This window comes from Nicotiana tabacum, chromosome 17 (genome assembly GCF_000715075.1).
Source record: "Nicotiana tabacum cultivar K326 chromosome 17, ASM71507v2, whole genome shotgun sequence".
In the NCBI taxonomy this organism is placed as follows: domain Eukaryota; kingdom Viridiplantae; phylum Streptophyta; class Magnoliopsida; order Solanales; family Solanaceae; genus Nicotiana; species Nicotiana tabacum.
This window is the reverse complement of record NC_134096.1, coordinates 149,361,773-149,374,986: the sequence shown is the minus strand read 5'-3', so window position 1 is coordinate 149,374,986 and position 13,214 is coordinate 149,361,773. Positions and strand designations below refer to the sequence as shown.

Sequence of the window (13,214 nt, the reverse complement as noted above, 5' to 3'; positions counted from 1 at the left end):
GGGTATAAGAGGTCATATTTAGAGAGATTGTCGTTCGTCCTGCCAGAATGTGGGCAGGGGTATGACACAGCCAGCCAGTTCTGCTTCTACTACATCCGCATCACCTCCTCCTACTCGAGGCACTCCGGCACCCGCAGGGCGTGGTGTAGCTAAGGGTGGTTCACAGAGTTGGAGAGGACCCAACTGCTTCTATGCTATGAGGGGTAGCCAGAGTTCAGAGGCTTCTCCAGTTGTTGTCACATTGTATATTAACTGTCCAATCTCATGATGCTTATGCTCTCATAGATCCTGGTTCCACGTTGTCATATGCCACTCCCTATGTTGCGATGGAATTCGGGATAGAAAAGGAACAGCTCCATGAGTCGTTCTCTGTATCTACTCCAATTGTTGAGTCTATTATGGCCGCGCAGGTTTATAGGGCTTATGTTGTCACGGTGCTTGGTCAGGATACCATGGCCGATATCATTGAATTAGGGATGGTTGATTTTGATGTGATAATGGTGATGTACTGGCTTTATTCATGTTTTGCCAAGCTTGATTGCCGAAACAGAACCGTTAGGTTTGAATTTCCAAATGAGCCAGTTATTAAGTGGAAGAGGGTTGATGTAGTACCGAAGGGTAGGTTTATTTCTTACCTTAAGGCAGCAAAGATGATCAACAAGGGGTGTATTTAGCATTTGGCCCAGGTTACGGACACTGATGTTGAGGCACCTACGCTTGAGTTCGTTTCAGTTGTGAATAAATTTCCAGAGGTATTTCCCGATGAGCTCCCTGGGATGCCACTAGACAGTGAGGTTGATTTTGGGATCGATGTGATGCCAAGCACGTAGCCTATATCCATTCCACCCTACAGAATGGTGCCAGCATAATTGAAGGAACTAAAGGAGCAGTTGAAGGATTTGTTAGAGAAGGGTTTCATTCGCCCGTGTGTGTCGCCTTGGGGCACTGGTTCTCTATGTAAGGAAGAAGGATGGGTCACTGAGGATGTGTATTAACTATTGGCAGCTCAACAAGATCACGATCAAGAATAAGTACCCACTGCCAAAGATAGATGACTTGTTTGATCAATTGCACGGTGCTAAGTATTTCTCCAAGATTGACCTAAGATCGGGAGATCACCAATTAAAGATCAGGGAGCAGGATATTCTGAAAATAGCTTTTAGGACCTGGTATGGGCACTTTGAGGTTTTGGTGATGTCTTTTGGGCTAACGAATGCCCCAACAACTTTCATGGATCTTATGAATCGAGTCTTCAAGCCTTTTTTCGACTCCTTTGTGATAGTGTTCATTGACGACATTATTGTATATTCACGAAGTCGAGAGGACCATGTCGATCATCTCAGGGTAGTTCTGCAGACTCTGTATCAACATAAGTTGTATGAGAAGCATTTGAAGTGTGAATTCTGGCTTGAATCTGTCACATTCTTGGGTCATGTCGTCACCAGTGAAGGGATCAAGGTTGATCCTCAAAAGATCGCAACTGTGAAGAATTGGCCTAAACCTACAACTCCAACAGAGATTCGCAGTTTCTTGGGCTTAGCTGGGTATTATAGGAGGTTTGTGGAGGGGTTTTCTACTCTTGCCTCTCCATTGACTAAATTGATGCAGAAGGCAGTTAAGTTCGAGTGGTCGGATGCTTGTGAAAAGAGCTTCCAAGAGTTGAAATCAAGATTGACTACGGCACCAGTGTTGACCTTACCAGAGGGTACAGATGGGTTTGTGATATATTGTGATACTCCAAGGATCAGACTTGGGTGTGTATTGATGCAACATGGCAAGGTGATCGCTTATGCTTATAGGCAACTCAAGAATCATGAAAAGAACTATACAACGCATGACTTAGAGCTTGCGGCGATGGTTTTGCATTGAAGATTTGGCGTCATTATTTGTATGGGGTCCATGTAGATATATTCACAGACCATAAGAGCCTTCAATATAATTTTAAGCAGAAGGAATTGAATCTGAGGCAGAGAAGATGGCTTGAGTTACTCAAGGACTACGACATCGATATTCTATATCATCCGGGGAAGGCTAATGTTGTGGCGAATGCTCTTAATCGCAAATCCATGGGTAGTTTAGCTCACTTGAAGGCACATCAAAGGCTGTTGGCCAAGGAAGTTCACCGGTTGGCTAGTTTTGGAGTTCGTCTTGCAGACTCTAGCGAAGAAGGGGTGATTGTGCAAAATAGGGCTGAATTATCACTTGTTGTGGAAGTCAAGGAGAACCAATACGACGATCCGTTGTTGCTACAGTTGAAGGAGGGGATTCATAAACATAAGACCATTGATTTTTCTCTTGGCACGTATGATGGTACACTAAGTTACCAAGGGCAATTATTTGTTCCAAATGTAGATGGTCTCCGGGAAAGAATCATGATCAAGGCTCACAATTCTAGGTATTCCATGCACCCAAGATTTATGAAGATGTACCATGATCTTAAGGAAGTATACTAGTGGAATGGCATGAAGAAGAAGGTAGCAAACTTGTGGCTAGATGTCCAAATTGTCAACAAGTGAAGGCCGAACACTAAAGGCCCAATGGGTTGGCACAGAACATAAAAATTCCAATGTGTAGGTGGGAGATGATCAATATGGACTTTATGGTGGGACTACCTCGCATGCCTCGTAAGTTTGATTCGATTTGGGTGATTGTGGACCGACTAACGAAATCAGACCACTTCTTACTTGTTAAGGCTACCGACACAGCAGAATAGTATGCTCAGTTGTATATCAAGGAAATAGTCATGTTACATGGCACTCCAGTTTCTATCATCTCAAATCGAGGGGCACAGTTCACAGCTAATTTTTGGAAGAAATTTCAGCAAGGTTTGGTTACTCAGGTGAATCTTAGCACAACCTTCCATCCAGAGACCGACGGGCAGGCAGAGCGGACTATTCAGGCGCTCGAGGATATGTTGCACGCTTGTGTTCTTGACTTAAAGGGGACCTGGGATGATCATTTGCCACTCATAGAATTTTCCTACAATAACAGTTACCATGCTAGCATTCAGATGGCACCGTTCGAGGCTCTATATGGTAGGAGATGTAGATCTCTCATTGGGTGGTTTGAGATTGGGGAAGTAGAGTTGATAGGGCCAGACCTCGTGCATCAGGCTATGGAGAAGGTTAAGATCATTAAGGAATGGTTGAAAACTACTCAGAGTCACCAAGGTCATATTCGGACGTGCGTCGCAGGGATTTGGAGTTCAAAGAGGATGATTGGGTATTCTTGAAGGTTTCCCCCATGAAGGGTATAATACGGTTTGGGAAGAAAGATAAATTGAGTCCAGGGTATATCGGGCCGTACAGAATCATTCAGAGGATTGGTCAGGTGGCTTACATGCTCGAGCTACCACATGAGATGTTGTTGGTGCACCCAGTGTTTCATGTATCTATGTTGAAGAAGGTAGTTGGAGACCCGGCGCTCATTGATCCGGTAGAGGCTATTGAAGTTAATGAAGAATTGACTTATGAGTACATTCCGATTGCCATTCTTGATAGGCGGGTTAGAAAGCTGAGGAATAAGAAGATTGCCTCCGTGAAAGTTTTATGGCGGAACCAACATGTGGAAGAGGCCACCTGGGAGGCCGAGAAAGATATGAAGAAGAAATACCCTCATTTGTTTGTATGACTAAGTAGTTGTGTTTTGAAATAATGATTAAGAGATTACTTTCTATAAATTATGTTCAAATTGTATAGTTTATGTTAGAGATGCCGCTTTTTGGTAATATAATGTTTATGACGCAGTGGTCGATGTTGTTTTCCTATTGTGATACATCGTTGTGTTGTTAGTACTAGTTTTTGGGATTCTCTGACAGGTGGATAAGCTCAAATACAAGGGAAACTCTGCCAAAATTTCTGGAAATTTTGGGAAATAGCTAAAATTTGGGGGTTTGAGATGTGTGAAAGAAGAGATGAGTTATGTTGGGAGTTATAGGCGGACTCTACTCCTCATTCGAGGACGAATAATCCTAAGCGGAAGAAGATGTAAGGTCCCGTAAAATTCTACCTAGAACCCGGGGTTTTGTGGTGTCGAGGTAGGCTAACGTATTCGAGGGTTGTTACTTTTTTGGTTGTGCAAAGCGTTGGAGAGTCGGAAGAATAATTTTTGTAGGACATGGTATTTCTGCGGTCCACTATACGACCGCAGAACCACTTCGCGGACAGCAGATCTGCCGCAGAGTGCAACAGAAACAAAGCCAATTTTTAGAGGTCATTTTGCGATCCATTATGCGACCGTATAATCATTTCGCGGGCCACACTTCCATCGCAGATTCAAAATGAGAAATTCCGAAGGGTGATTCCGCGGTCCATCTCACGGCCGCATAACGGGCCTGCGGATCGCAAATCTAACCTGATCAACTCAGTTTTAGAGGATGAATTCGCGGTCCCTTATACGGACCACATACCTGTTCTGTTGTACACTGTGCGACCGCAGAGTTGAGTTCGGAGAGTCAATTTTCTATTTTTATTACCCGACCCCATTTTGATTAAAAGCCATTAGGGCTCATTTAGAATGTAAAAATCAAGCATTTTTAGAGAGGGAGAGAGCTAGCTAGAGAGAAAATGTGAGGCTCAATCACTTCAACACTCCACTCTTTGACCAAGCCTTGGGAATTCAACAAGGAAAGCTTGCAAGTCATCTTTTAAGAGGTAAGGTTCCATACCCTAGTTCTCAATTTTGAATTTGGGCAGAAGATGGGTAGTGGGGAGTGTGATTCTTGGGAATGGGAGTTATTCTTTGTGCATGCATGTACAATAAAGGTGGTGGGGAGGTCATTGAACTAATATGGGTAAACTATTGGTGTTGGATTGGTTGTGGGGCGAAGAAAATCCTGTAGAAGAACTTTGTAATCAAATTGCAAACCTAGTGCTTGATAACATGCCTAAATGGGCTATACCCATAAACATCTCCCTAATTATGGTTCAATTTTGTCATGTCTCTAATAAGATTGAAGTCGCTAGGAGGTTCAAAACGTTGTAGTAATTTAAGAAAAGCTCAAGCGAGGTATGTTGGCTAAACTTCTCTTGTAGAATCGAATTCCATGATGTTCTCGTAAGTTTCAAGTGTGATTGGCCCAAGTTCTTATTTCTCATATTCTGAGTCATTCCTAATAAATTCGATTATTCAAAATATGTGTGTGTATATATATATATATATATATATATATATATATATATATATATATATATATATATATATATATATATATACATACATACTCAAAATGTGTTCCAATTGATCCTATCATATTATGTTCTCAAAATGTGTTCCAATTGATCCTATCATATTATGTTCTCCTTCGGGGATGTATTCAAGCATGACCGATGTATGAAAATGTTATGATTTAAAATTATGTTTCAATTGCAAGTTTATTATGCTTAATTTTGGAAAGAAAACTCAATGTGCTTTAAACTCCTATTGCTCGTATACATATTTAAAGTCTTGATTCCAAATGCTCTTATTGTTGATAACCTATGATGATGCTTGAAAGTGAAAGAAGTGAGTATGAGATATAAAATGTGGCCATCGTGCCAAGAATAAAAATTACACTTGTGGCCAATAGTGCCAATGAAATAAAAAGATGTTAGAAAGATTATGAAATGAGTTTTAACTTCTTTATATAATAAATGTTTTTGGAGTATCCTTAGTCACTGAGGAAGGGAAGGTTGAAATAATCTAACCTTGAAACTATACGTGTCAGTGTAGGGGTGATTTAGGGGTAAATCCCTGTATTGATGTGTTGAGATTATTCCCCTTAATTGGGATGAGATAATTGCTAGCGGAAAGTGATGTCGACCCACATGGCATTGTGGTGAGACGGCTTAGCCGATCGGCCGAGATCGGACACCATGTCGCGCACATAGTGGTGTCGTGATTAGATGTCTTGGGGTGAGACGGCTTAGCCGATCGGGCCGAGATCGAACTTCGTACTAAAATCACGGTGTTGTATCGGTATTAAAGATCTCCCAACTAAAAAATATTGATATTTACTTGAAAAATTTATCTTTCGCTTAACTTGACGCTTTAATATTGGTTGAGGTTCTCATTGATTCCATGTTTCTTTCTCCTTGTACTGTTACTCGATTTATTGAGAGGGTGTTTAGTCTTACATACTAGTACTATTCCATATGTACTAACGACCTTTTTTATCGGGGGCGCTGCATCTTTAATGGATGCAGGTGGTTCCACAGCAGGCGGCATCGATCGGTGATAGCGGTACGCCCTCTTCTCAGCTGACTTGGTGAACCTCACTTCATATCGAGGTCTTGTGTCTTTTGTTCCTTATGTACAATGTTTTGAGGTATAGTCGGGGCCTTGTTGTCGGCACCATCATACTACTCTTTTGTATCAATTAGAGGCTCCGTAGACATAGTGTGGGTTGTATTTTGATTTGGGTAAGTCAAACTTGAAATGTTGTACTTGTAACACATGTTTCCACTTCTAAAACTACGAATGCGTAATATATTTTGGGAATTTGTAATGAAGTAACTAATGGTAATAAAATTGGTGTCGTACATATCATCCTCTTATTGTCTAACTCATGATATTCATCTTCACTTTATTCATGGGTAAGGTCAGGTAGAAGGCATCGAGTAGGGTTGCTTGACTGGGATATCTCGGTTTAGCGCCAATCGCATTCCCCAAGGGGCGTGACACAAACTCTCTGAACTTTTTGAATTCTTGTTAGTACGACCATGTTTTGCAGCCGCACAAATTGTGTGCGGTCACTTGGCTTCAATCAACTTCTGAGCATCTGTTACCAGATATGCGGCCGTAGAGTGAATTATGCGGTCCGCGCTTTCTTCTGCAGCCGCAGAATTACTTCTTCGGACCGCACTTTTGGCCTATTGTGCTCCTTCTTGCCTTATGAGCTGGAACACTCCTCTTTGAGTTAGATTTTCTTCATTCGAGTCCAATTCTCCAGCATTCCTGTAATTTGCACGATTTCATTAGTTTTGGGAACAGAAATCAATACTTTCGGACTAAAACTAAAGCGATAAGGTACTAATAAGTGGTTAAAATCCACACTTATCAACGGGTGGGTTCCAAGTGTCGTGCTAAGTATGGATAAGTTCCAAGTGGCCGTGCTAGATGTGGGTAGGTTCCAAGTGGTCGTGCTACGTGCGAGTATGCTCCAAGTTGCCATGTTGAGCGCTGGTAAGTTTCAAGTGTCGGTATTAGGCGCGAGTAGGCTTCAAGTTGTCGTGCTGAGCGCAAATAGGTTCCAAATGGTCGTGTTGGGCGTGGGGTAGGTTTGAATTGGTCGTGCTAGGCGCAGGTAGTTTCCAAGTGGTTGTGCTAGGTGCGAGTTGGTTTCAAGTGGCCGTACTAGGCGCAAGTAGGTTCCAAGTACCGTGCTAGGTGTAGGTAGGTTCCAAGTGGCTGTGCTAGGGTTTGGTAGATTCCAAGTCATCCCCGTATTTTGCCACATATGTTGGTTCGGTCCTCCAAGGCCCATTAGAGCTCTCTTCAACCTACTCATGGCTAGATCGATCGATTTCGGGTCAGAGAGAGCGAGCCCTTGTATGCGACATGTGAAGACAACATAGTTCACTTTGATGAATATTTAGTTTTTGTCTGTAAGGCACTGTTAATGGCGAAACAAAGTTTCAACATGCGAAGAGGGTGGTTATGGTTACCATAATTATTACTGAGATCATGGCTTTTGGACTTCCCTCCAAACTAGTGAATAGCAAAAAGATTATCAATATTGAGCAAACAAGAGGCTCAGAGTTCATGACTGAAAATTTATTTTCTCAATAAGCCAGACTCTCCTGACTGTAACAGTTGAGCAAGTACGTCGGATCCTGAAAATTAACCAGCTCAAAAATTACTGATCTCTGTGGCCGGAGCTAAACAGCCAGAATAAAACTCCAGTATGAAAGCAAAAAAACTTTAAGCTACCAGTATGAATGCTACTCTATTAACAATACATGGCTACTCTGTGATTTCAAAAGAAAGGCAAGATGGAAGCGCAAACTCTAGTACAGAAGCTTTAATAATAGCTTATGTTCTGCTGGCAAAGGTAACAGCTTCTTCATGTGAAGAGCTGTAAAATGAGCTCAATTTAGTTATAGCAAGTGCTTCTCCAAACAGTGATGCCCTTGTAGATTTTATTATGTGCACTTCAACATAATCACCAATCTTTGGGTTTCGCTTCCCATTATTATCAACCTTATCTGGGATAGGCAGGTTAGTAAATGATACCCTATGGCCTCTGTCGCTCTTGCCAATTAACTCTGTGTCTGGGGCTCTCTTATTGGGTCCTTCAACTAGCACAAGTTGGAGAGTACCAATTTTAGAGTCATAGTTCTGACCTGTACTCCCACGAAAAGCCTCAATTAGTTCTGTGAGCCTCCTTTGCTTAACATCATCAGGAACATCATCAACATATTTTCTGTGGGCATGTGTTTTCTCTCTCATGCTGTAAGCAAACATGTATGCCATATCATAACAAACAGCCTTTACGAGGCTTAGTGTGTCTTTGTGATCCTCTTCCGTTTCTCCACAGAAACCTGAAAGTAACATGTCAAATTAAGAGCCAAATAAGTCATTTTGTATAGCTCCCATGTAATGCCATCTGCCTATTACCTATGAGAAGTTTGTCCTCTCATGACATTAGAATAATTCAAGAACTCCTAGATCAATTTCTGAATGTGAGAAGTCAGGAAGCAGAAGTATTAGCTCCTCTTTTGTAAATATAAAATACTGTAACAACTCTTTGAATAGTCAAATAATTTCTACGTCTTAATCTAAGATAAATCAAGATGACAAAGCATCTCAGGAAAAGACTACCATTCTTGAAAAAGTAATAAAGTAAAAAGAGGAAGTATCATAAAATAACTAGAAAACAAAGACACAAATATTTCCCGAAAACCTAAAGTAACAGACCATGTCCGATTAGCATATGTAGCATGCATGTTCAGCCTTAAGTGAGGTCCCAGTAATAAGAAAACACAATGGATAACAATCTTACCACATATGAAGTGACTGCTTATGCCCATGTCAGGTATTATATCCCTTATCTTCTTCACAAGATCTAAGTATGCTTCTCGAGTATATCCACGACGCATTCTTTCAAGCACTGCACTGCTGCCTGACTGTGCTGGCAGATGAATGCTTTTGCAGATATTGTACCTATCCCGCATTACGTACAGCAAATCATCTGGAAAATCTTTAGGATGTGGGGAAGTGTATCTGAATCGCATTTCAGGAAATTCTGTCGCAAGTCTATCTAGGAGATCAGCAAACCGTAGACCCACATGTTTTACTTTGCATATGCTGGAGAATCCATCACTAAGTTCCCAACTGACTGCTGGTTCAGCCGGATTTTCAACTCCAGATGTATCATTATAGCTATTTACATTTTGGCCAAGAAGCGTAACCTCTTTGACTCCCTCTTTCCAAAGTTCAGCGACCTCTTTCACAATTGATTCCACTGGGCGAGACCGTTCTCTCCCTCTAGTGAAGGGAACAATGCAGAATGAGCACATATTATTGCAACCCCTCATCACAGATACAAATGCAGATATAGAATTTTTGGAGATGCGAACTGGATTAATATCCGCATAAGTTTCTTCAAGAGAAAGTAGAGTATTGATACCTTTTTGACCATAGTCCACCTCTTCCAACAGGCGTGGCAAGTCTCGATAAGCATCAGGTCCACAAACCACGTCAACCATCTTATCTGAATCCAATATTTTGTCCTTCAACCTCTCCGCCATACATCCCAGCACAACTACTTTGGGAGGATGTGTGGACTGTGACCTTCCAATCGCAACATTGCTCTTCCATTGTCTCTTAAGAAACCAAAAATAATTGAGCCTCTGCCAGACCTTATGTTCTGCATTGTCCCTTATAGCACAAGTATTTATAAATATTATCTCAGCATTCTCTGGGACTTCCACGCTTTCAGTGTATCCAGCATTTTTCATGATAGATAAAACAATCTCCATATCATTGACATTCATTTGGCATCCATAAGTTTCATGATAGATGCGACCTCTTGGCATAACACCAGATATCATCACAGGCCTACAGCAAAAGAAAGCCCACATATCAGTTTTCTCTGATAAAAGTCCAAATATCAGTTTTCTCTGATAAAATTAAGGTTGCTAATTTGGCACTATCAATGAATCTGAAGTTATAAATCTTCAAGTGAAACAAGAAAGTTGGAAACATAACAAATCATTATCATATAAAATTGCGGGTAGATCAGACTTTAGTAGCTCTACCAACTAAAGTATTGAATTATCCCACTTCGAACAAAACAGAGCAATATATTTTAGAATTTTCAAGTCAAAACATTGTAAATAAAATAGAATGTTTTAAACTTTCCTACAGTAGGACATAAAACTCTAGGTCTAGATAGTTTTGGATCAACTCTTGAACACTTTTCTGCTTCCCTTCAGTTTGAATAGTTGGATATTCATGCAATTATTTGCTCAAATAGCTCCTAAAGTTTTTATGGAGCTTGATATATCAAAGATAAGTGGCCACCAGATTACAGCACTACAAACAAACTATTCAATAAGTTGATTCTACTTTAATAACAAATTGCTAGCACAGATGACCTCAATTTCTTCGTATGAAGGCATTAATAAATTTGAGAAGGGGTCTCATGATGTTTTCATGCCCCTCTTTTCCTTTCCCTTTTCAATTCCTATTCACGTCTTTCATCTTATCAATATTTCACTATTACTTCTTCCATTTCAATTTATATCACACTTTTCTTATTAGTCCGTTCCAAAATGAATGACACAATTCTATATTTGAAAACAACTTAACTTTAAGCTTTCTATTTTACCCTTAATGAGAAACTTTTACCACACAATTTTACCTTTAGTGAGAAACTTTTATAGCCACACGATTGTTATGACCCCACAAAGCTTTTACTTACCTTTAAGCCTTTAAAACCACAAGTTTCAAAAGTCTTTTTTTTTCTTAAGCTTTGTACTGAGTCAAACTACGTCACATAAATTAAACGGAGAAAGTACTTAGTTTCAACTTGCACTAGCAACTGCAGACTTGACGGACAAGATGTACATTAGATGAAAATCTATATCGCGATTAAGGGCAAGATGATAAAGATGAATCCATGATTTCTACAGGATCAGAAGCATCATTATGAGATGAGCTAACAGGTTATAGTGAGGCCCTTTAGCATGGATGAACGGGATTATCATACATATGTGCTGACTTCCAGAAATGTGAAATGTGTATAGCAATTATTAATTCCAAAATGATACACACTATTATGGCAGTTAAGAACCTTACAGGTACTCATGAGGGCCTATACAAGAGTGGTGCCACTCTTGGTTCTCCTTATTGCAGCCAATGGACCAAGGGAGCATTCATATTAAGGATATATAGTAGTTTTAGATGGATTTTTTTTTCTCTACAAAAGGACAGCAAACGATTTAACTTCAGGTTTCCACCCAAACAAGGTTGAGCCTAACATCTAAAAGGCAACCTCTTCGTTCAATTAGGAGGGCAAATGCTCAGAAAACATCAAAGCACCTGCTACCTTTGGGATAGGAACAACTTATGGAAGCTAGGCTGAAGTAGAGGCATGTAATTCCATGTAATGTCTGGTTTGGTTGAAGTTAAAAGGGGAGATGCCAGATGAATGGAAGTAAGGATAGAAAGACATTCACTTGGTCCACAAGGAAGCAAAATTGGAGTAGTTGGATACCTCATATGTTGCCTTTTAAATCCTTCCAAAATTGAACAGAAAGGAATAAGGAAATCAGTTTTACCTATCATGCAACTATAACAGACAATGGGAAGTAAATCATCAATACTTCACTGGAGGACAGTAAAATAAGTCAAATTTCTCTTCCTTATCTTCCCCTCCAATCAAACAGACTGTCAGAGGTTCAGCGGAAACAACCATGCAAGCCCTTGAGCCCTCACAACATAAGGATGCTTAAAGCATGTCACTCACATTGTAATGAACTATCAATCCTGGAGCTATTAGGTTACCATGGGTGGTCAACAACTTGTATCTGGCAAGTTACATTCACGCCAATTTGCCCCCCGAGAACACTGAACTATTATGACTATGACGCATGACAAATCAAACAAGTTGGTGCTCAGGATTGATCTGCTTTCTTACAAACACCGAATCAAAAAACTTTGCTTGCTGCAAGATCCCGAGAACTCAACGAAGCTTAAAAATTAGAGCAGACTGAAGCTCCAACGTCTACAGGGTCGGCGACTTGGCAACAACAACAAAATTCATGTCTCGTACTAGTTTTTAACAACTTAGTGGAAGCAATGGACCAACTTGACTATGTGAAATGTAAGAGATGCCATGCTTATTAAATGAATTGACTTTCCACTCATACGTGATCTTAGTATGTCTGCAATCCAAAAAGAAATTGCTTGCAATGCGACATAAGGCTTGTGCTTCGATCTAATCATGAAAAAGAGAAGCTAATCCAAGATTTTAAACCAGAGGGTACCAAGTACTTCTCTTAGAGACTTAGCATTAAAAAATATAACTTTTTAAAAATTTGTTTCAATATATCTATGGATTAAGTAGAGCACTTACTCGGACTGAACATCGGAAGCAGAAACAGTGGGAGCAGTAGCTTTGGGGATGAATTGGTGAAGGCTTGGAATTTGGTCCTTGCTGGGTAAAGAAGTGCGAGATTGACAGTTGGAGAAGTTTCTGGAAATCTTGAGAGAGAATGTAGAGCTCCTTCTAAGAGCGGCTGACGTGCGGCGGCAGGAGGAGGATTGAAGTTGGAGAAGCTTCGACGAGAGGAATCTGACGTGGAAGGAAGAGTAATGTTTAGGGAATTTGATGCGTACGGCACAGTGAGGCTGGCTCAATATGGTCGATAGAGAAGATAGAGAAGACGCCATTTTTGGTTGAGTTGGAGAACGGTGTCTTTGTTGTGGTTGAACGTACAGTGTGGATAGGGCTACGAATGGCCACAACCAAACCGGCGAGCTGGGTTCGGCGGCTTTGGATGTGCACAGCCAAACCGCTCATATTTCATTCGTTCTAATGGAAGAAAATGACAAAATGATCGCTTATGTTTGGGGTATGTTTAAAATAACCTCTAAACTATATTCATGAGCAATTTCGGTCCTTTATATCGGACAATGGTCAAGGACTGCCCAAATAATGATATGACTGAAACAATGATTCAGCAGACATTCTATAGGGGCATCAACACGACCAACGAGTGTGTGGTGAA

At 40.7% G+C, this 13,214-nt stretch overlaps 1 protein-coding gene across 1 annotated transcript; it reads right to left on the bottom strand.

Moving 5' to 3' along the window:
* Positions 1-7,737: 7,737 nt before the first annotated feature.
* LOC107771927 (CDK5RAP1-like protein) lies at positions 7,738-13,004 on the bottom strand. Its single transcript, XM_016591389.2, has 3 exons — positions 12,560-13,004; positions 8,981-10,038; positions 7,738-8,519 (listed from the first exon to the last, which is right to left on the bottom strand). The coding sequence occupies exons 1-3, from the start codon at positions 12,874-12,876 to the stop codon at positions 8,011-8,013; spliced, it is 1,884 nt and encodes a 627-aa protein (XP_016446875.1). The 5' UTR covers positions 12,877-13,004; the 3' UTR covers positions 7,738-8,010.
* Positions 13,005-13,214: the final 210 nt, after the last annotated feature.